General features: G+C 35.6%; 1 protein-coding gene across 6 annotated transcripts in view; it reads left to right on the top strand.

Annotated features, from left to right (window-relative positions):
• The window catches only part of LOC100012477 (probable C-mannosyltransferase DPY19L2), a 205,195-nt gene that overhangs the window by 12,527 nt on the left and 172,186 nt on the right, over nt 1-20,482 (top strand). For 5 of the 6 annotated variants that reach the window (XM_007499954.3, XM_056804273.1, XM_016424414.2 and 2 more), the window contains exons 2-6: nt 3,933-3,957; nt 6,130-6,217; nt 7,115-7,252; nt 12,169-12,289; nt 20,366-20,459. In XM_007499954.3, the coding sequence (XP_007500016.1) occupies nt 3,933-3,957; nt 6,130-6,217; nt 7,115-7,252; nt 12,169-12,289; nt 20,366-20,459 (466 nt within the window). The remainder of the gene's footprint in view (nt 1-3,932; nt 3,958-6,129; nt 6,218-7,114; nt 7,253-12,168; nt 12,290-20,365; nt 20,460-20,482) is intronic. The other variant, XM_056804274.1, reaches the window with a different exon arrangement.

Below are 20,482 nucleotides of genomic sequence, written 5' to 3'. Positions count from 1 at the left end.
ATTAATTCAGTATATATATATATATATATATATATATACATATATATATATATACACACATACATATGTATATATATAATGAATTCTCACAGAATTTTTATGGTCATGATGTTCAGGTAGGTAGGTGTAGTACAGTGTTCCTTAAATATTTTCTTCTTGATCTGTTTTCCAGGTTAGTTTTGGTTATGAAGATCCTTACATTTTCTTTGATTTTACAGTTTTTTTACTTTTAAACAATACTTGTTGCATAGAGTTGTTATTTTTCTATATGACCCATTCTAATTTTCAGGAGTTTGTAGCTTGGATAAAGTTTTGTATCTCTTGTCCCAAGCTGTTCATTCTCTTTCTAATTCTTTTCTTCCATAGCTCTCACCATTTGTTCTGAAGGAGCTCACATTCTAATGGGGGAGAAGCATATAGATTTTAGCTTCAAGTCAGATGGAAAAATTTCATGGTCTGTAGGATGAAGTGTGTTCACTTGCTGTTAGTGACTTCTTGCCAATTTATCCATTGTCAATGGGATTCACCAGAAATTCAACTTGTAGCTATTTCTTGCTTTCTCTTTCTACTCTTACCACTTATTAGGCATCAGATGCTCTCTACATGTTGCTTTCTTTTCCTACCGCCTTCTGATAATTATTATTTTATCTCTATTATACATGAGAAAATAGGGCTTAGAGAAGCCATGATTCAGCCAATAAAAAGGACCCTGACCATGGATTTTGTGTTTTTGTTATTGCTCTTGTTATGTTGTTAACCTTCATACTAGAAGACCAAAATGACATCATGATGTCAGGGTCTATATACAATGCATTAGACTGTGGCTGACCAAACTAATATAAGGTCAGAAGTCTCAAACATGGGTCAGGTACAAATAGTCATACGACCTGACCTTTTGCAATGGAGATGTCTCTAAATTTTTGCATTTTGTTTGAGCTACTACAATTTTGCTCATAGAGCAAAGCACCTTCTTTGATGGAGGGAACACCATATAAATAATTATGTACAAACAATATATACAGTGATTCTTCATCTATCAGGGAATTATGTTCTAGAGACTCCTGTGATAGGTGAAAACCTGTGAAGTAGCAACATTCTCTTTTGTTGTTTATATATGTTATATAGAGAGAATATGTATTATATATATTAAGGCTTTATAAACCCTTCCCACTCTATTATAAACCTTTTCCACACTCCTGTTAACTTTTCCCATACTCTTATAAACACTGACCCAATCAGCACCCAGGATACAGAACACAGCACTATGTATGGTCCCACAATATAGTGAAAACTGCATGATACAGAATTAGATATATTTTTTAAAAACCCGATATAATGAAGTGATAAGTGAACCATGATATAGTGTGGGAGGAGCATACAGGGTAAATGGGTGATCAGTTTTGAGGGAAGGCTCTGGTATTGAGGGTTAGGGTGAAGATACAGTATTAAGCCCTTTTGATGTGTAAAGTACTGTGCCCAATGCTGAAGATACAAAGATGTTAAATTTAATTGTGGTTGGACTCTGAATATTTATAATTTTAATTTCTATATCCCAAAATGAATTACTAAAGTAAATTGAAGATAGTAAGGAAGAGGGAAAAGGGGGAGGGGGGAGGGAGAGAGAGGTAGAGACAGGGAGAGAGGGAGGGAGAAGGAGAGAAAGAGAGGAGCACTCTCTGGCTTCCTCTTACCAGTTAGAAAGTCTAAGCCCCAAGAGTCTCAAGGTAGGGCCACTAAGTCAGCCTTTCACTCACCAATGATTACTGTCTAAAAAGAAAGCAGTTTGAGGTCTCCTGCATGAGTTCCTCCAGGGTCAAATTCCTCTTCCAGTCTCTCCTCAAGTGTCTGTCCTTCAGTCTTTACTCCAAGTCAGAGTTCTTCCATCTAACTCGAATCCCTTCCATAGTCCTCTTTTTAAAGATCTTTTTCTCTTGTGTCACCTCTCCTAAATTTCACATCTACCAATCACAGCAGATGCTTTGCTCTAGGACTGCGCAGAAGGCAATTACTCTATTCTAATTTGTTATCCACTCATGATTAAGTGGGAGATTTACACCCTTGGTGATCAGATCTAACATGGGCAGATCTTCCCACTCAACTTCAAGTACTGTGCTTACATTTCTGGGGATTAAATCAACAAATAGAGGATTATTATTCAATCTTCACAATCAAGGAAGAGCTAAATACCTTCATTGTTACAATCAGGGGAGAGCTAAATTCAGTCTTCACAAAGAGAAAAGGGAGAGTGTTCCTCTATTGTAGGAACCCATAGTCTAATGGGTGGGGGAAGATTTTGATGCCAGTCAGCTGGGCATCTGAAAAGCAGATGGACCAACCTCCTTATTTGTCAGCTCTTGGCTACATTTGACTACAGATTTCATCTTTCACCACTTTCCCAATGCTGATCCTGCTGTCTAGGCTCTAGAGCACCATTAGCCAAGAAGTACAAGGGACCTAGTCCCTTATGACCATTCCCAAGCATTGCCATGATGAATAAGGTGAGAAAAATACAGGGTCAAGAATGTTTATAGATATACTTCCTATCTATCCTGCCTCATCTGGTCCTCTGTATTTACTCTCTCACTGGTAAGTAGAAGTCATTTCAATCCTAGATCTTCCCAGATCCTTCCTGGCCTCTGGTTTTTCTGAATACCCAGCCCTAGGACCAGTGCCATTGACTAACACTTATATAGAAAGAGTCCCAAAGGTGTTAGTGCAGTCATATGCTGTAATAAGCTTATTTATATATTATATTTGTTGAATACAGATTTATTTTTATTATAGATTTATTTATTTAGAATATTTTTCTATGATTTTTCCTCACCCTTTTTTCTTCCCCACACCTGGAGATGACAAGCAATTTCACTGGGTTAGACATATATCATTGTTCAAAACCTATTTCTGGGTTATTCATATTTGCAATAGAGTGACCTTTTAAAGTCAAAAATCCCCAATCATATACTCATCAAACTACATGATTGATTATATGTTTTACTTCTACTTTTCTGCTCCCACAGTTCTTTCTCTGGATGTGAATAGTGTTCTTTCTCATAAGTTCCTCTGAATTGTCCTGGATCATTGCATTGCTGCTAGTAGAAAAATCTGTTACATTCTATAATCCCACATTGTATCAGTGTCGGTGTGCAATGTTCTTCTGGTTCTGTTCCTTTCACTCTGAATCAATTATTAGAAGTCTTTCCAATTGACATAGAAATCCTCCAGATCATCATTCCTTACAGCCCAATAGTATCCCATCATCATCAGATACCACAATTTGTTCAGCCATTTCCCAATCGATGGACACCCTCTCATTTCCAAATTTTTTGCCACCACAAATATTTTTGTACATGTATTTTTCCTCATTATCTCTTTGGGGCACAAACCAGCAGTGGTATGGCTGGATCAATGGGCATAATTCCAAATTGCCCTCCAGAATGGTTGGATTAATTCACAAATCCACCAGCAGTTGAATACAAATTTCTTAAGAGATATTTGATTCAAAGATTTTTGCCCAGTTGTCAATTTCCCTTCATATCCTAGCAACAGTAATTTTGTTTATTCAAAATTTTATCATTTTTGATTATATCTATTCTTTAGTGAAGACAAGTCCCCCTAAATCATGGCTTTGAAAGGTAACCGATTTCATTCTCTTCTAGTTTTTTTTTTCCTTAATAGTGTGATCTTTGACATTTAAGCCATTTGCTCACTTTGAGCTTATTGTGGTATCAAGTATAAGATAAAGGTGTAAACTTAATTATTGCCTAACTTTTCCAATTTTCCCATAAGTTTTTGTTAAATAGGAAGTTCTTTTCCAAGCAGTTTATGCTCTCAGGTTTATTGAATGCTGGTTTGTTGACATATTTGTTTCTGATTCCTCCTTTTCTACTTTGTTTCACTGTGTAACTATTAATTTTTAATCTTTTTATTTCCAGGTGCTTTGGCAGGAGTTTTGCACTGGTAAGACTTAGTTGCAATTTGAGATGAACAAAAATATTTTACCAAAGTTATTTTTATGCACGTTAAAAAACAGTTGCTCATATCTGGATATCTTTACATTTATTTGATTTCTGTTGTTTTAGAAAATGGTGTGCAATATTTGGGCCTCACCTATATATATATATATACACACACACACACACACACACACACACACATATGTACATATGAAACAGGTTTTAATTATTTATAAAGTAATTCTTCATGAAGCAGTTTACTGCTCAATAAATCCTTTTAAGTCTGTGGATCCCTTGTATAAGTCTTTATTTCCAGAACTCCAGAACACATATTATGAATGTGTATATTTTTCTGGGCATGGGACGTTGTTCTTGTTGAGAAATCATTTAACACTAATTTTAAGTACTCAACATTTGAAGAAAAATTCATTTTGAAATGATGATGCAAGTGTATGGGAAAACAATATTACTTGTAAGTTATATCTCTTGTGTAAAGTGAGGTACACCTGTATGTACATATATACATAGAAATATTTCCTCAAGCAATGAAAGTTTATTAAATACTTGTGGCTAAGTCCTTGAGATACAAAGTAAGGCAAAAGGTAGTTCTTGCACTCAAGGAATTTATGAACCAATAGGAAAAAAAAACCAAGAAGCTGAAAAGGGGAAGGGGGAAATCAGGGGCTTGATGAAGTCTTAATGAGTGCAGCCTAGTGGGAAATTAAGAGAGAAGCTGGTCTGAGTGCCCCCTTTTAAAGGGAAGACCTTGCTGATCAACCCTCCAATCACTGAGGAAGTGTGAGGTTAAGGGCTGGTAGGATCTTACAGTTTGAAGTCATGAGAGCATCTAGAGGAGTGTAGTCAAACCCAGAGTGATACTGTCTGGTGTGGTTATTCAAGACAAATCCATAGCAATGCTTAAATACCATACCCTTTATAGAATTACCTTATTCTGAAAGAAAAAGGAAAATATTAAATGTATTGTTATGTATCAGTTCAATGTCTGAACCAGTAGAGTGGAAGGGAAAGACATTAGATCTGATTCATTGACTCCTACAGTCCAGTCCCATTTCTGCCACTGCAGAACCTGTGGCAGCTACCTTAGCTTCTACTAGGAGGGAGTGGGGCTTCTCCATTTGTAAAATGAGGAGCTTGTATTGGGAGAACTGCTCTCTGTAGTGTCTTTCCCAATTTTAATGTCCCTTTCAATCCTGATGTTTGGCAAATTGATGTGTGTGTGTATGTAATTTCCATATATTGTCAGAGTAAGAATGAATTTGGTATATATTACCTTATAAAATATGTGTAATGTGAGGTTTTCGAATTACTAAATTCCACAAAATTTAAATTCTATATCCAGTGACTCCTGTTTGGCTGGTAGAGTGGAACTTCTGGGTTTGGCTTTCAAGTCTAGGATGTATGGAATTAGTCTTTTCATATTGCATTTCCACTCCTTTGGCCTTAGTCTATTGTGGCCTTTTTTAGCAGTAGCAGTGAGAGAGGAAGGAATTTTTTCTAATTCCATGACCAAGACAGGCTTTTCTGGGAAGCTGATGAGACTAAGCTGAAAGAGGCCTCCAGGAAAGGTCTTATCTTTTCCAGGGTATAAGATCTGGCATTCCACTGAAGTATATCTCCTGTTTTAAAATGACAGGTATTGGAAAATGAGGTTGACTCCATTGATCTTTAAAAATTCAAGTATGTTGGAATGGATTTGTTCTCTATTATATTGTACTGCCTGCTATCTGGAGATATACACACACACACACACACACATATACATATACATGTATTTAGCATATCATTTTTAATTTTTCTTTAGGGTGTCCCATAATTTTTTTTCAGTTATGCCAGTGAAATAGTTTCCTGAAATATAGTCCTCTTCATTTAAAAATTAAATTTTTGAGCCTATGATATATTATTTTAAATCAATTGAAAATTATGTTTTCATGGCTTAAGTTTAATATTTTTTAAAAAACTAGAGAATGCAAATTTAATTTTTACCTTATTATACTTATAATAAAGTATTAACGTCATTACAAGGATTTAAAAATAGGACCTTCTCCTTGTCAGATTTGAAACCTCTTATTTTGTGTACTTATGTAACTAGATCTTTTTTCAATAATAATTTTGAATCTTGTTTCTTATTCTTGCATTTGGTCTTCATTTTTTCCAGGACTCATTTAACAACTCTTTTTGAAAATGATCGCCATTTTTCCCACCTCTCAACATTGGAAAGGGAGATGACTTTTCGCACTGAAATGGTTAGGCCCTTCTAAAAGTAAAATGATAGAAGAAATGCAAATCATTATACTTGTCCCTTATGGTACTTGGAATAAATTAACCATAAGATATTAGAAGGGGAAGGGATTTTAGTAATCATCCACTCAGACCCACGCAAGTGAATTGGCTTCCCAAGGTCACATTGCTAGTAAACAACAAATCCAAGGCTTGACCTTTTAATTTCAAGTGTTGTATTCTGGATACAATGCCGCATTGACTAGTGTCTAGCAATAGACTATGTCTATTGCTATAATCCATTTTCTGTATTGTATGAAGTTATGTCTAGGCCTTGGAAGATGTTATAGTATGCTGTTTTTCATCAGCTTTGACCAGCCCCCACCCCCCCCCCACCTCCCCCCCCCGCCCAGCCTCTTCAGGATGTGGTCAAAAATTAGGCTCTCAATTTTTTTTAAAATACAATTTTATTCATGTGTTTTGTTTTTACATTATCAAGACTCCCTATTTATTCCCTTTCATTTCCAGAGAATCCTTTATAACAAAAAAAAGTTAAAAAGAGGGGCGGGGGAAGTTAGGTTAAACTAACCAATACATAGGAAAAACATCTGCTATAATCCATAGTGTTCCACATTCAGAGAAAGGAAGGGAGTGAGGCAACATTTAAAAAAAAAACAAACAATTTCAGTGTTTTTTTTTTTAAGTTTTCTATGATAAACTTAAAAAGTTTGTCAAATGTTTGAATTTTAAGTTCTCAGAAATTACTAGTGTAAAGAAACTTATAAAATTAAATACTACTCACAATTAGGTTTTTTTGTTTATTTAAGATAAAAAGATTAGGAGGAATTATATGTGGAGTTTTGAAAGATGAGGAAATGATCATTCCTAGATTTTTATAAAACTAAAGTATGTGTCACTTTTAGGGACTTTACTATTCCTACTTCAAGACCATGGTAGAAGAGCCTTCATTTACGAAAGGACTATGGATGATAATGAATGATAAACTTACAGAATTTCCTCTTGTAATTAATGCAGTGAAACGCTTTCATCTTTATCCAGAGGTGAGTAATTTGGGGAAAGGAAAATTCAGTTTGTCTAGTACATCTCTATAACATTAAGTATTAAGAGAATAAAGTAATATGAGACAAAAGTTCCATAACAAATTATAGTTGAGGTTATTAGCTACATACTTTCGAAACTTGTATAGGGAGGTTGGACACCTGAAGAGAGAAGCATGGAAAATTGATCTGGAAACTAAACAGTGACCACAGCAGTAACAAAACCAGTTAGCAGAGACAGTGGATTTATCTGTAGGTTAAGGGAGGGATCCAACTATCAGGGCAAGAAATGTATCCAGAGGGTGGAAATCATGGTCATAAAAAGACATTCACAGAAAAGAGGGGTATGCCGCTATATGCCTAAAATTTTCAAAACTTCATTGTTGTTCAGTCCGAGAGTGTTACTTCTTGTTGCAATCTGTAAATCAAAATTGCTCATTGGTATTTGTTTGTAGAATTAGGATTTCTAGACTGTTTGCTGTGTTTAGTTGTATACTGTTTGATATATTGTGTACTCAAAATCTCCTGTTTCCACATCTAGTAAAGTAGTTGCCTAAATTTCCTCTTAGTCCATTGTGAAGAATTATGTTATCTGAAGACAATCCTTCCATGTTCTTGGTACTTTCTTCTGCCATAATTTAAAGAAACTGTTAATATTTCTGTATATTATGGAGAAAAATAGGACTATCATCTTACAGTTAGAAGCAGGTGGCTAGTAGAAATTAATTTGGTGCTTTAAAATGTCACTTTATAAAGTATCTTGGTCATATGTTAAAATCATACAAAATTCTCTCAAAATGCATTAACAGAACATTTTGCTTGATAATCCTCTGATTATTAATATCTAGATAGGCACCAAACATAGAAAACATGTTTGCCAGATGTCTACAGTAGAAGATGGCTAACAATCAATCCAGAAGAGGGATCTCCTAGATACAGACCTCTAGATGCTGCTTTGTTTTTAAAGATATTCTATTGATTGCATCTAACCCCAGAAATATTTGCAATCTCCCAAATGGGGTTTGTAATCATTCCAAGTACACAAAAAGAATGAAATCATTGAAGCAGCTCATTTAAATAATGATCAGCAACTTAATGCACAGTCTATAGAGTTGATCCATTGGTGACTGTATATTGTATATAAAATGTATATACCTAAAAGTAATATATATGGGCTAAATTTTCATTGGGCAATCATATGTTGCTTTTAGTTACCTCTGACTTCTCAATGAAGCAGAAGTCTGTGTTTTCAGCATCAGTATTCCATATGACTATAAGATATGGATTACTACTTCATGAAGAGGTGTGTAGTAGGCAGAAATAGACTGCAAGATATTACAAATGAAGAATTTTTCAGAAATAATGGTGTATAGTGTCATCAGAGATGTGTGTCTAGAAAGACTTGGGCCATTCATATAGTGATAGCTGGGGATGAACAGTGATGAACAGCCCAAGGATGCCATTGGTATCCACCTAATGTTGAGAGGTTTAGGAAGTAACCTCAACTGTGCCATTTTGACTCTTTGTGAAAGATTTCTTAGAAGGATATCCACAAGAATCCCATGGGGAGGAAAAAATGGGCTGTAATGTGAATTATTGGAGTGAATTTCTACACTGAAGAGATAGTATCCACTGAAGAACTTATGCTGGGAGTTAACCTAAAAATTTTTTTTTTCCACATCTTTAATGAATGAACTAGGAAATAATTACCAAGTAGTATAAGATATAAACCAGGGCAAAATAATGTGATGCCAATTGCATTAGTAACTACTGAGGAATAGAGAATACTATGGGATGAAAAGCTATTGAGAATGAAGAAAACATTAAACTGGGCCTCGAAGGAACTATGAATTTAGACTGTGTAGAGAGCCAAGGAAGTGGTTAAATTTAGCTCAAGAGAAGAGGTGTAGGTATTAGTGGTGGAGAACATCATCAAAAACATCAGACATGCACCCATGGTGGGATTAAGGGAAAGGAAGAGAGAGAATGCTAGGAAACTGGCTTGTCTGAAGCAGAGTCCAGTTACGATTGAATGGGAGCCAGCTAAGATGAGTTCAAGTGATAGAGGGATTTAGAATATCTTGCTTATTACAGGGTGATGCTTCCATTAACTATTCTTTCATGACTTTGGGGGATGCCTTTATTCTCTTGGTCCATGGCTTGGACCCAAGGAACCTGAGAAAGAATATATTGTTTTTTCCTAGGTTCCCCCTAAGTGTACTGAAAGAATGTATCTCACATTACAAAAGAAAGTTTTGTTAAAAGGAGGGAAACAAAAGAGAAATCATAGAATGAATTACTGTAAGTTCCTAAGATGTGTCTATATATGCTGAGTCATTTATAGCCCTGATTTGAGAAAACCTCTGGCGGAAGGCCCTTTCTCACCAGACTTGCCTTGGCCAGCTCATCTTTGCTGCTCAAAGAGGGGGGAGGGTGATGATGTGTGGCATCCCCCCTTTTTTCCCCTTTTTTAACTTTCTCCCTTCACAGCAGAGTTACTGAGTTCCCTGTTTTATAGGCCAGGCCTTCTAGTCTTTATAGAGTCCTTGGATGCTTTTTAGTTAGTTTTCTAGTTAGAGCAAAAATATATCTCCTGCTACTTTCATCTCTTTCTGGTTGCTGCCTTTCTCTTTCATAGGCCTTACCTCCCCCTTAACACTCCAATCTCTTTACCTCTGCCCCATCCTGATGTGGTCCCCTGGTTTTCAGCCCAATCAGTTAACCTTAAATATTCCTTAGAGCAAGCTCAAGTGGGAAAAGGAGAAACAGGAAGCAAGAATTCCAGTATTTGCTACATCCAAATCACATAATTTTAGCTATGGAAGAGTCCTTAGAAGTCATTTAGCTTAATCACTTCTTGAATATCATAGGGAGACAACATATTAATAATTAAGTATAGACAAGATAGCAAAGTCAGAGTAGATAGAAAGTAATCTCACAGGTAAGGCACTGGCTAGCAGACATACTATCTTTCACCAGACCTGTACTGGAGAAACCTTTTAGTCTTGGAAATTTCAGGAGCTTATACTCCGCTGATTCCTTTTGGAACTCAGCATCTCCACCTTGCTAAGATGAGGCTGAGGAGTGAGACATAAATTCTAATATTAAAATTAATTGACAATTTTAAATTTACTTTTAAAGTTTTATCCTTGACTGATAGAAACCTAAACAGTTATTTCTAACAGAAAAATAATAAATATGTGTATAGATGAATGTTTATGTACACATATGTAAACCATATATAATAGGAAAGGAAAATCTCAGTCATTAGGAGGGAGAAACAGTACTTCTGGTATTGAGACAGTTCAGTTTTAATTTGAATGGAAAAAAAGAAGCAGTTTGATACTGTCCTCCAGTGGCCAGAAAACACATATTAGTTTTTCTACTTTTTCATTATAAAGGCAAAAATACCAGCCATTGCTTTTGCTACTAGTAGCAGGCCTAACCTTTCTAGCTCTGGATAATTAGCTCTTTTATGGGGGTGGGGTTGAGGGAGGGGTCAGGATAGGGAACTGCTAGTGTGGAAAACCCCACCACTGATTCACCTCCACAACTTGGAATTGTAGACAGTTGTGTTGATACCGTAGAGTGGGTCAGTCTCTGCCCATGAACACAAGGCTGAAGTATGTCAGAGGCAGATTTGGATCTATGTTTTTCTGACTCTTAAAGACCTCTCTCTATCACTCTGCCTCCTAACTAATCCTATAGGCTAGCATATACCTCCCTTCTTTGTTCATCAGATTGGAAGTGTTGTTCTAGTGAGCTAACAGGATTACTGTGTAGTTGGGTTCTGGGAGCCATTGTAGAGTTACCAGAGACTTTTGGGGGAGAAAACGGGATTATCCATAACTTTTCAGAACTGCATCAGCTCTAATCTCTATAGAAAACCTCATCTCTAATGTTTTATTTATTAAAGGATTTAATTATTTAGGCTTTGGAGCAGAAGCATTTTAATGAATGTTGCTGGACTCCCAAGCTATTATTCTGTATTTAGAATGTACATTTTTTTTGGTAACAAATGAATGATCCAAATATGTAACTATAAGCTTTCTTCCCAGATTCCAATGTTTTCTCAATAATAACAAAAATATTTGGCCTTATTTATTAATATCTTTAACATGAATTTATATCTACTACTAATTATTTTTTACTTTTAAATATCTTCAGTTGTACCTTTTCCTTTATCTACCCAGATTTTGATTCCTTTATGCTTCATGAGTTAGTATTAATGATAATTTCATCACCTGGTGATGAACCTTTTGAAGACAAGTTTCTTTGTACATGAACTGCACTGGGTCTTATAAGATTGATACTTAGTTATTGGGCCAATCCTTTGAAAACCTTCTGGCCCATAAAACCAACTAAACCTTGCATGTTGCTGGCAAAACAAAAAACCCACAGTCATATCTATGCCATGGTAAGGCATCAGAGAAGGCCTATTAGTATGGGAATGATGTCATTGATCCCATTTTATGAAGTATATTAATCTCTTAATAAAATTTATAGGGTAATAGTTAAGTGATACTGTGGATAGAGCCAGACCTGGAGACGGGACATCCTGGGTTCAAATAATTATAATTGGTGCTCATGTTTTATAAGGTGCTTTATAGTTTATGAAGTGTTTCTTTTTTCAACAATCCTATGAGGCAGAGTTATCCTTGTTATCCTCATTTAACAGGAGGAAATTGAGGCTTGGAAAGACTTGCCTATAGTCATGGAAGCAGGGTTTGAACCAAGGCCTTCTGATTCCAAGTCCCACATTTATTTTATTCTGCCATGCAATTCTGACATTTCCCTCCCATATTTAAGAGGAACATTTTAAAGTGGTTGAAGCATCAGACAATGCTGCTTTGAGAAGAGGGTATTTACAAAGTAGAATATACTGTCCTTGGGTATCTCCACTCTTTTTTTCCCCATAGATTTTCATAGCCTCCTTGTACCGGCTATTCAATGGAACAACGGGCTTCCTTGGCATTCAAACAAAGACATGCTATAATGTTTCCAGAGGACATGGGATTAATCCAATCGAAAGCTGTGAAGGCAAGTTTTATCCAAGTTCATATTTTGTTCACAAGAGCATTATTTATTAAGTTATGAGTTTTTATTATACATTAATGTGGCTGATTATTATATCAAAAAGGTCAGAACTTCTCTTCCATATCAAAAAATCTCAGAGGTCATCACATTCAAATGATATGTGACCAAGAACCCTTCTAAAATATTAATATCATCCAACCTTTAATTGAAGACCTCCAGGGGCAGATAACTCTCTTTCTCCCAAGAAAGTCTGAGGGAGTTTTTCCCAGAATCATGCTCAAATCTTCCTCTCTGCAACTTCCACCAGGGCTAAAACAAGTCTATTCTCTTACACACTAGTCTTTCAGATACTTAAAACTATCTGCTATATTTCCCCTAAGTCTTTTTTTGAATCAGGTCCAGTTACTTCAGGGATTCCCTCACCTGGTGTAAACTCAGGGCTATTCTACGCTATAAGATACCATGATATAGTTTGAGAGCAACTATTTAATGCCTATTCTTTGTTCTAGGTGACTTAATTATGTTACCATGTAGCTCGTATCACTCCATCTTGTCCTCAAGGAGAAGAGGAGCATCCTTGTGTCATATCTTTTGTTGAAATCTACTATACTGTATACATAGCATTTCCCCAATCTACCAGTTGACTTATTCTGTCAGAAAAAGGAAATGGTCAAGTCATTCTGGATTTTAGTGGTCACTGCTTCCTTTTTGAAATGTTCAAAAATACAAGCTAGTAATGATGTGTTCTAGACTTTTGTAAGGTATCCATGTCAGCCTCATTGATCTCTAATTTGTGGATTGTGTAATTGGTCTATAATCTTTGTCCTCATTTTTAAAAAAAGAAACTGGAATAACATTTCCCTTTCTCCAGTTCTCCTAGTTTTCTCCATGTTAGTAATTTTTAAGAAGCACCAACACTGATCCAGTAATCATATTTTCCAGTTATTTCTGTCACCTATGATGTAATTAGTTGAATATGAATCTTATACTATGCTATTGTTCTTTTACTTTTTTTGAGTTTCTGTTCCATGCTAGTACTTTTCATGCTCTCTTTCCTTGTCCAAGGAAAGTCTTCTTAGAGAAATTAACATAAGCAAAATAAGAATAGAGCAATTCAGGATTTTTGTCATACATCATCATCATCCCATCCACTGTGAGCCTCCCAGGGTGTTTTTTTTCTCTTGTCCCTGATAGACTTGTAAATGCTCTTTTTGTTCTTAGTTTCCATCACCAACCTTAGGTCATCTTGGGCATTACCACTTTTCAGTTATAGGACCATGCCATTCTAGTATATTCATTCCCAATTACTTGACTTTTTTCACCTTTGCATATATCTTTTATTTATTTTCCAAAAATTATATTTTAATTTATTTTGTTAAATATTTCCCAATTAAATTAAAAGAACTTAACATTTATTGAAAAATTGTGTTAAATACTCTGCTTTCCTCCTACTTTTTTTCTCTTCCATTGAAAAGTCAAGCAATAATATCAATCATATCATATCAATAAATATCAGTGATGCATGTGAAGTAATGCAAAACATTTCCATATTAACCATTTTGCAAAAACACATACACAAAAGCAAGAAAGATAAAAGAGAATTACACTCTGCTTTAGTTTGCATCCAGCATTCTCTCTCTGTGGTTAGAGAGCATTTTCCATCATGTGTTCTTTGGAATTGTCTTGAATTATTTATTGTCTTGAGATCAGAGTTAACTAAGTCTTTCACATTTGATCATTATTATGATATTGCTGTTACTATGTACAGTGTTCTCCTGATTTCACTTTTCATCAGTTCATATAAATCTTCCCAGGTTTTTTTGAAGCCATTCTGCTCATCATTTCTAATGGTATAGTAGTATTTCATCACAATCATATACCATAACTTGTTTAGCTATTCCCCAATTGATAGGATATCCTTCAGTTTCTAATTCTTTGCCACCACAACAAGAACTGCTATAAATATTTTTGCACATATAGGTCCTTTCCCTTTTTCTTTGATCTCTTTCTTTCCAAGTTATTTTTTTGTTTTTGTTTTTTGTAATCCTCCTGTTTGTTTTTCCTTATAGCACAATAGTATTATAATAGTATGCGACAACTTCTTTAGCCATTTCCCAGTTGTGGGCATCCCCTCACTTTTTAATTCTTTGTCACCACAAAAAGAACTGAATGTTTTTGTACATTTAGATCCTTTTCTCTTTTCTCTTTGGAATACAGACCTAGAAGTGGTATTGCAGGATATACACTGTTTTATAGCCCTTTCAACCTAGCTCCAAAATGCTCTCTTATGAGCAAAATGCTCATAATGGTTGAACCAGTTCACAACTCTACCAATAGAACATTAGTTTCCCAATTTCCCCACACTTCCAACATTTATCATTTTCCCTTTCTGTCATGTTAACCAATCTGCCAGGTGTTAGGTGATACCTTAGAGTTACTTTTAATTTGCATTTCCATTTCTCTAATCAATAATAGTGATTTAGAGCATTTTTTCACATTATCATAGATAACATTGATTTCTTCTTCTGAAAACTGCCTGTTCATATCCTTTGACTATCAATTGGGGAATTGCTTGTATTTTTATTAATTTGATTCAGTTCTGCATATAGATGAGAAATGAGGCCTTTATCAGAGATACTTCCTATCAATTTTTTTCCCTCAGCTTTATGTTTTCCTTGTATATTGTTTACTTAAAATTTTATTCCTGGGAAATTCTCATTTCTCATTAGCCAAATTCTTTTTTCTGCTACTTTTTTAGTTGATTCCCTAGGAATCTTTTAAGTATACCATATCTGCAAAGAGTATAGTTTCCTCAAAATTCTTTCTATTTCTTTTTCTTATTGCTAAAGCTAGTGTTTCTAGTACAATGTTAAATACTAGTGGTGATAAATGGCATTCTTATTTCACTTCTGATCTTATTGGGAAGGCTTCTAGCTAATCCCCAATACAGATGATACCTGCTGCTGGTTTTATATAGATATTACTTATCATTTTAAGGAATGACCCATTTATTCCTTTTCTTTCTAATGTTTTTTAATAGGAATGGGTATTGTATTTTGTCAAAGGCCTTTTCTGAATCTATTGAGATAATCATGTGATTTCTGTTAGTTTTGGTATTGATATCATCAGTTATGCTGATAGTTTTCCTAATATTAAACCAGCTGTGCATTCCTGGTATGAATCCCTCCTGGTCATAATGAGTGATCCTTGTGATGTAATCTTCTTGCTAGTATTTTATTTTAAAATTTTGCATTTATATTCATTAAGGAAATTGGTTTATAGTTTTTGTTCTTTGTTTTTGCTCTTCCTAGCACTGTGTCATAAAAGGAACAGTTAAATTAAAAAAAATTCAACTGTTTTCTATCTCATCCTTTCTCTGAATCATTGCAATCTCCTTTCCTAAAGTCAGACCCATGTCTTACCATGCTGGACTTAACTTATTTCTTTGTAACTCAGAGTTATTGGCCCCTAACTGTTCACTGCCTTTACTCCACCAACTTGAAATATTCTGAGTATCTGGTTGCTCTGCTTTGTCACTAGACATTTCAGATGGTGTTACAATGTCACATTTCCCTAAATTCTTCAAGAGATTCTCTTATTGCTCCTCCCAGAGTCTTTTCTCAGTCATTTTCCTTGGCTTCTTTGTCAATGTTGGCCATGAGGATTATCTCCATTTATGTCAGGAAGGCTTTCTTTCCTAAGTTTCAGAAGTCAGTTGATTGGCAAGCATTCATTAAGCACCTTAAGCATTTTGCTAAGCCCTGGGGTGAAAATGACAGAAACAAATTTAATATTTATTTCTGTGAGCTTACATTCTCTCTGGGGAAATAATACGCACACATCAAAATGAAATGTTTATACAAGGTAAAGGCAAAATTATTTTGAGGTGGAGAAGGTGATTCAGTAGATCTGGAAGGCCTTGTTGTATAAGAAATGGCCTTTGAATTGAGCGTTGAAGGGAACTAGAGATTTTAAGAAGTAATGATGAGGAGAGGAGTACATTTTATATATATGAAAGAGAAGCTATTCAAAAACTCAGAGGTAGGAAATGTGTGAGCAACAACAAGTAGGCAAGTTTGGTGGGAAGACTGAATATTCAATATGCCATAATGATGTTCTTTGCCCAAAGAGTTGATTTCCAATCCCAGAGGCCATTGGAAGTCGCCAGAGTTTGTTAATCTGGAGAATGACCTGGTTAAGTCTACATTTTTGAAATATAAGTTTGGTAGCCTTGTTTTAGATAGCCTGAATGAGAAAGACTAAAGAAAACTTTGAACTGGGCCATGTGAATGTAAAGAAGGGACCGTTGATGAGATGTCATGGGAAACTATCCCCTATCTGACTCCTTTACTGGTTCCTCTTTTTCTTACCATATTATACGTTAAGGTCTGCCTTTAATCCTCTTCTATTCTCTACATTTTATAAAGCAGATTTTCTTTACCTAGGCTTTGTAGACTTGTTGGGTTCAGGGTTAGAGCGTTCAGAAGGTCCATGATCTTGGAGGAAAAAAAAATACACTTTCATTTCTTTAAAGTTGGTTTCCTTTATAAGCCTCTGTATTTTATTTTTTACTTACAGAAACATGATTCTGAGAAGAGGTCCATGGGTTTTACCAGAAAGTTGCAAAGGGGGCATAGGACATAAAAAAGGGTCAGAGCTTCTCCCCTAAAGGGAGCTTAGTCTACCAGAAAGTTCTGGGCCTTGGTTTTGACTTCAGCACTAATTAACTCAATGAGCTTTGGCAAGTCAGGCCAGAGAGCATAGTCCTGGTTTTTAAAAATAGGTAAAAGAGGGGGCAGCTGGGTAGCTCAGTGGATTGAGAACCAGGCCTAGAGACGGGAGGTCCTAGGTTCAAATTTGACCTCAGACACTTCCCAGCTGTGTGACCCTGGGCAAGTCACTTGACCCCCATTGCCTAGCCCTTACCACTCTTCTGCCTTGGAGCTAATACACAGTATTGACTCCAAGACAGAAGGTAAGGGTTTTTAAAAAAAAATAGGTAAAAGAGGGAAAATAATAGGTATGCTGCAAATTTCCTAGGGTAGTTGTAAGATCCAAGTAAACATGTGTTTACATGAAACACTGTAAACTCTAAACACCACATCAAAGCCAGAAGTTCTTTATTCAGCCTCAGATTCTACTGTGCCCTCTACAAAGATGGCACCAGATCTGTAGATCCAAATCTGACCTTTCCTTTTAGCTTGAACACATTTAATCCTTCCCTGTCTGTGCTTCCATACTTCATTTGATTGGCTTTTTGTTCATTACCTCAAGGACTCATACTCCACTCCTCTTCCATCACCTGTTACTGGCTCCTTTTTAATATGATTGTGACAACATCTCCCACATCTGTTCTTGGTGTAGTGATTGCCAGGGGCCATATTCAGCAACTCTTCTTAAAAACTTGGGTCTTGGGGAGTTTCATAGGATCCTGAGAGGTTAAAGGACTTGTCCAGAATGGATTAGATAGGCCTTGAACCTAGATAGGACTTCCTGACTCAGTAGCCATCTGTCTGTTTGCTGTTCCCTGACTCCCTCTCTGTTCTTAGTTTTACCTCTCTACTACAGGCCTATATTACTACCTACCTTGAGGTTGCAACCATCTCTTCTTTGGGTTCCACTCTTTCTTTTGGGATCTGTATTTCATGTTGCTCCTGATTAATCTTTTTAAAAAAGTATAGTTTACTTAAATCTTTTGTTTTTACATCTCCTATATTTTCCAATGTTATCTTTCTTCCTCTTGTTTCTCTCCTCACTTCTTACTTGTTGTTGATTGAATCTGCTTCCATGTATCTGTTATCATCTATATTAGAGACGAATCTCAACTATAGAATGATAATACTAGTTAACATTTATATCATGTTTACTATGTGCCAGGCACTATGCTAAGCATTTTACAATGTCTCTATTTTCTAATTCATCTATTAATAGTGCTGTCAGATTATCCCTCCGGAAACACAAGGGGTTAAAAATTGAGAGCTAGAAAAGACCTGAGATCATCCAGGTCAACTACCTCCTTTGATAGACGAGGATATAAGATAATTGCTCAAGGTTACACAGGTGATGAAGTGTAGAGCTCAGGATTGAACCAGTATCTTTTGGTTCCAAGTCAGTAATCTTTCACTTTACCACTCTGCTTCATATCCATGGAAAGATGTGACTCCCTTCTTCAGACACCTGTGGCTCCCTGTGAACCCTAGGAAGGACTATAAACACACTTCTAGCCCTCCACAGTGTGAAGCCAGCCTTCTCCTTCATCTGATTTCAACCAACTTTCTTCTATGTCCAAGTCAAACTTAACTGTTAACTCTGCTTGTGTTTGCTTAGGATTGGGATCTATTCAGCTTCACTTCATCTTCATCTCTTCAGAATCTTACACTTTGTTTAAGCCTGAGTTTATTCTGTGAAGTCTGCCAGGAGACACCCAATTATTAGTCTTTTTGTCCATAACATATTTTTGGGGTTCTTTGTCTTAGTTGTTCTTAGATCTCTCACTCTCTGTCCTATATTAAAGTGTTCATACTAATCTTTTTGTTAGATTGTAAGTTCCTTGAGGAAAAGAGAGGATGTTTCATTTTTGTATCCATGATACCTGGCAGTGACTGGCACATAGTAATCATTTCATGAGCACTTAAAATCAGTTAAGTAATTTTTTGTGTTATATTGTATTTGAGGGTGCCAGATTCAAGTCTTATGAATAAAGTGAATATCCAGACTACATGAGACTTGCTCAAAACTCTAGTGTGACTATAAAATGTTGAGATATTCTTAAAATCAGATTTGAAGGCAGTTGCAAAAGAGGTATTTGCAAGAATATTTTGAACTATGGAAACAGTGAGTTCAATGATAGTAAAAGGGAGACTTATTTATGCCATAGCATTAAAATTTTTGTTTTGCCATAGTCATATTTTATTTTTCAAGACTAACATGTGTGGAAATTGAAAAACTCCCCTGCTAGTAAATATTTTCTAGCACATTTATGAGTTATTTCAGAACATTGAAAATGCCACTTGTAGTGGTTTTGTTCACTCTTCTCCAAAGTAGTGATCTCTTAATTGCCAAATTGGATGGTCTTTTCTTCTTCCTAATCCTTTTCAGTCCACCAGCTGCATATAGAATTGTTGATCATCTTTACCTCCTGGAGGAAAACTCTTTTCCTTGCTGGAGTTTCATGGTACTTTCTTTCTCTAGACCAACTTTGTACCTTTTAAAATCCTCTTCAGGTTCTTTGCTGGCTTATCATTCATTTCATACTGTTGTTTGTCCACAGTCTGTCCCGAGTTTCCTCTCTTTTCTCTCAATTATTGTCTCTGATTAACCTCATCTGCTCCCACAGCTTCACTAGCATTGTTCTAAAAACAACTGCCAGATCTACATATCCAGTTCTTTACTTTCCTGAGCATCAGACCTATGTTACCAGTCACCTTGTGCATATTTCAATGTCTATGTACTTCTCTCCTGGTCTTAAAGAATCCTTTTTTTCTTTAAAAGGAGGCTAAAATGCCAAAGTACACATGTGGTCTTTCCTGATTACTCACCTCCCCACCCAACAATCTACTAGCTGAACCATCCCTCCCTTAGTGTGTTGTATTTAAATACTGTGTACGTATATGTTTAAATACTATGATGTGTGTGTGTATACACACATGTTTTTGTTTCTAAGTGGAAGGTAAGCTCTTTGGAAGAAGTGAGGGATGATTTCATTTTTTTGTGCTTTAATACAAGACCTGATATATCATAGATACTTATGAAATTATTTTTCATTAGTGGATTTTGTGCATTTTTATTGTCTTTATTTTTTTATATTCACCCACAAGTTTTAATGAAATAGAAAGATAAAATTGTGATATCATTGCAAAGTGCTGTCCAAAACATTTGACATGCTAAAGAATTTGATCCATAGCCAAATAAGAATTACAACTGGGACCTGTAGTTTTCCACCTGGTGACTTCCCTGTCAAGTCTAGTTGATTGTTACACCCAATATGTCAGGAACAATATGACTGCCATATAGGCTAGGTTAGTTTTTATTTTTGCTAAAAAAAAAAACAAACTCAGTGCTGTGTTGTTGTTTTTAAAGGATTGGGAGACCCTGCTTGCTTTTATATTACCGTGATTTTTGTTTTAAATGGATTAATGATGACATTATTCTTCATATATGGCACATACCTCAGGTAAGATTATTTAATTGAAAATT

This window comes from Monodelphis domestica, chromosome 7 (assembly GCF_027887165.1).
Source record: "Monodelphis domestica isolate mMonDom1 chromosome 7, mMonDom1.pri, whole genome shotgun sequence".
Lineage (NCBI taxonomy): Eukaryota > Metazoa > Chordata > Mammalia > Didelphimorphia > Didelphidae > Monodelphis > Monodelphis domestica.
This window is presented reverse-complemented; position numbering and strand designations above follow the sequence as displayed.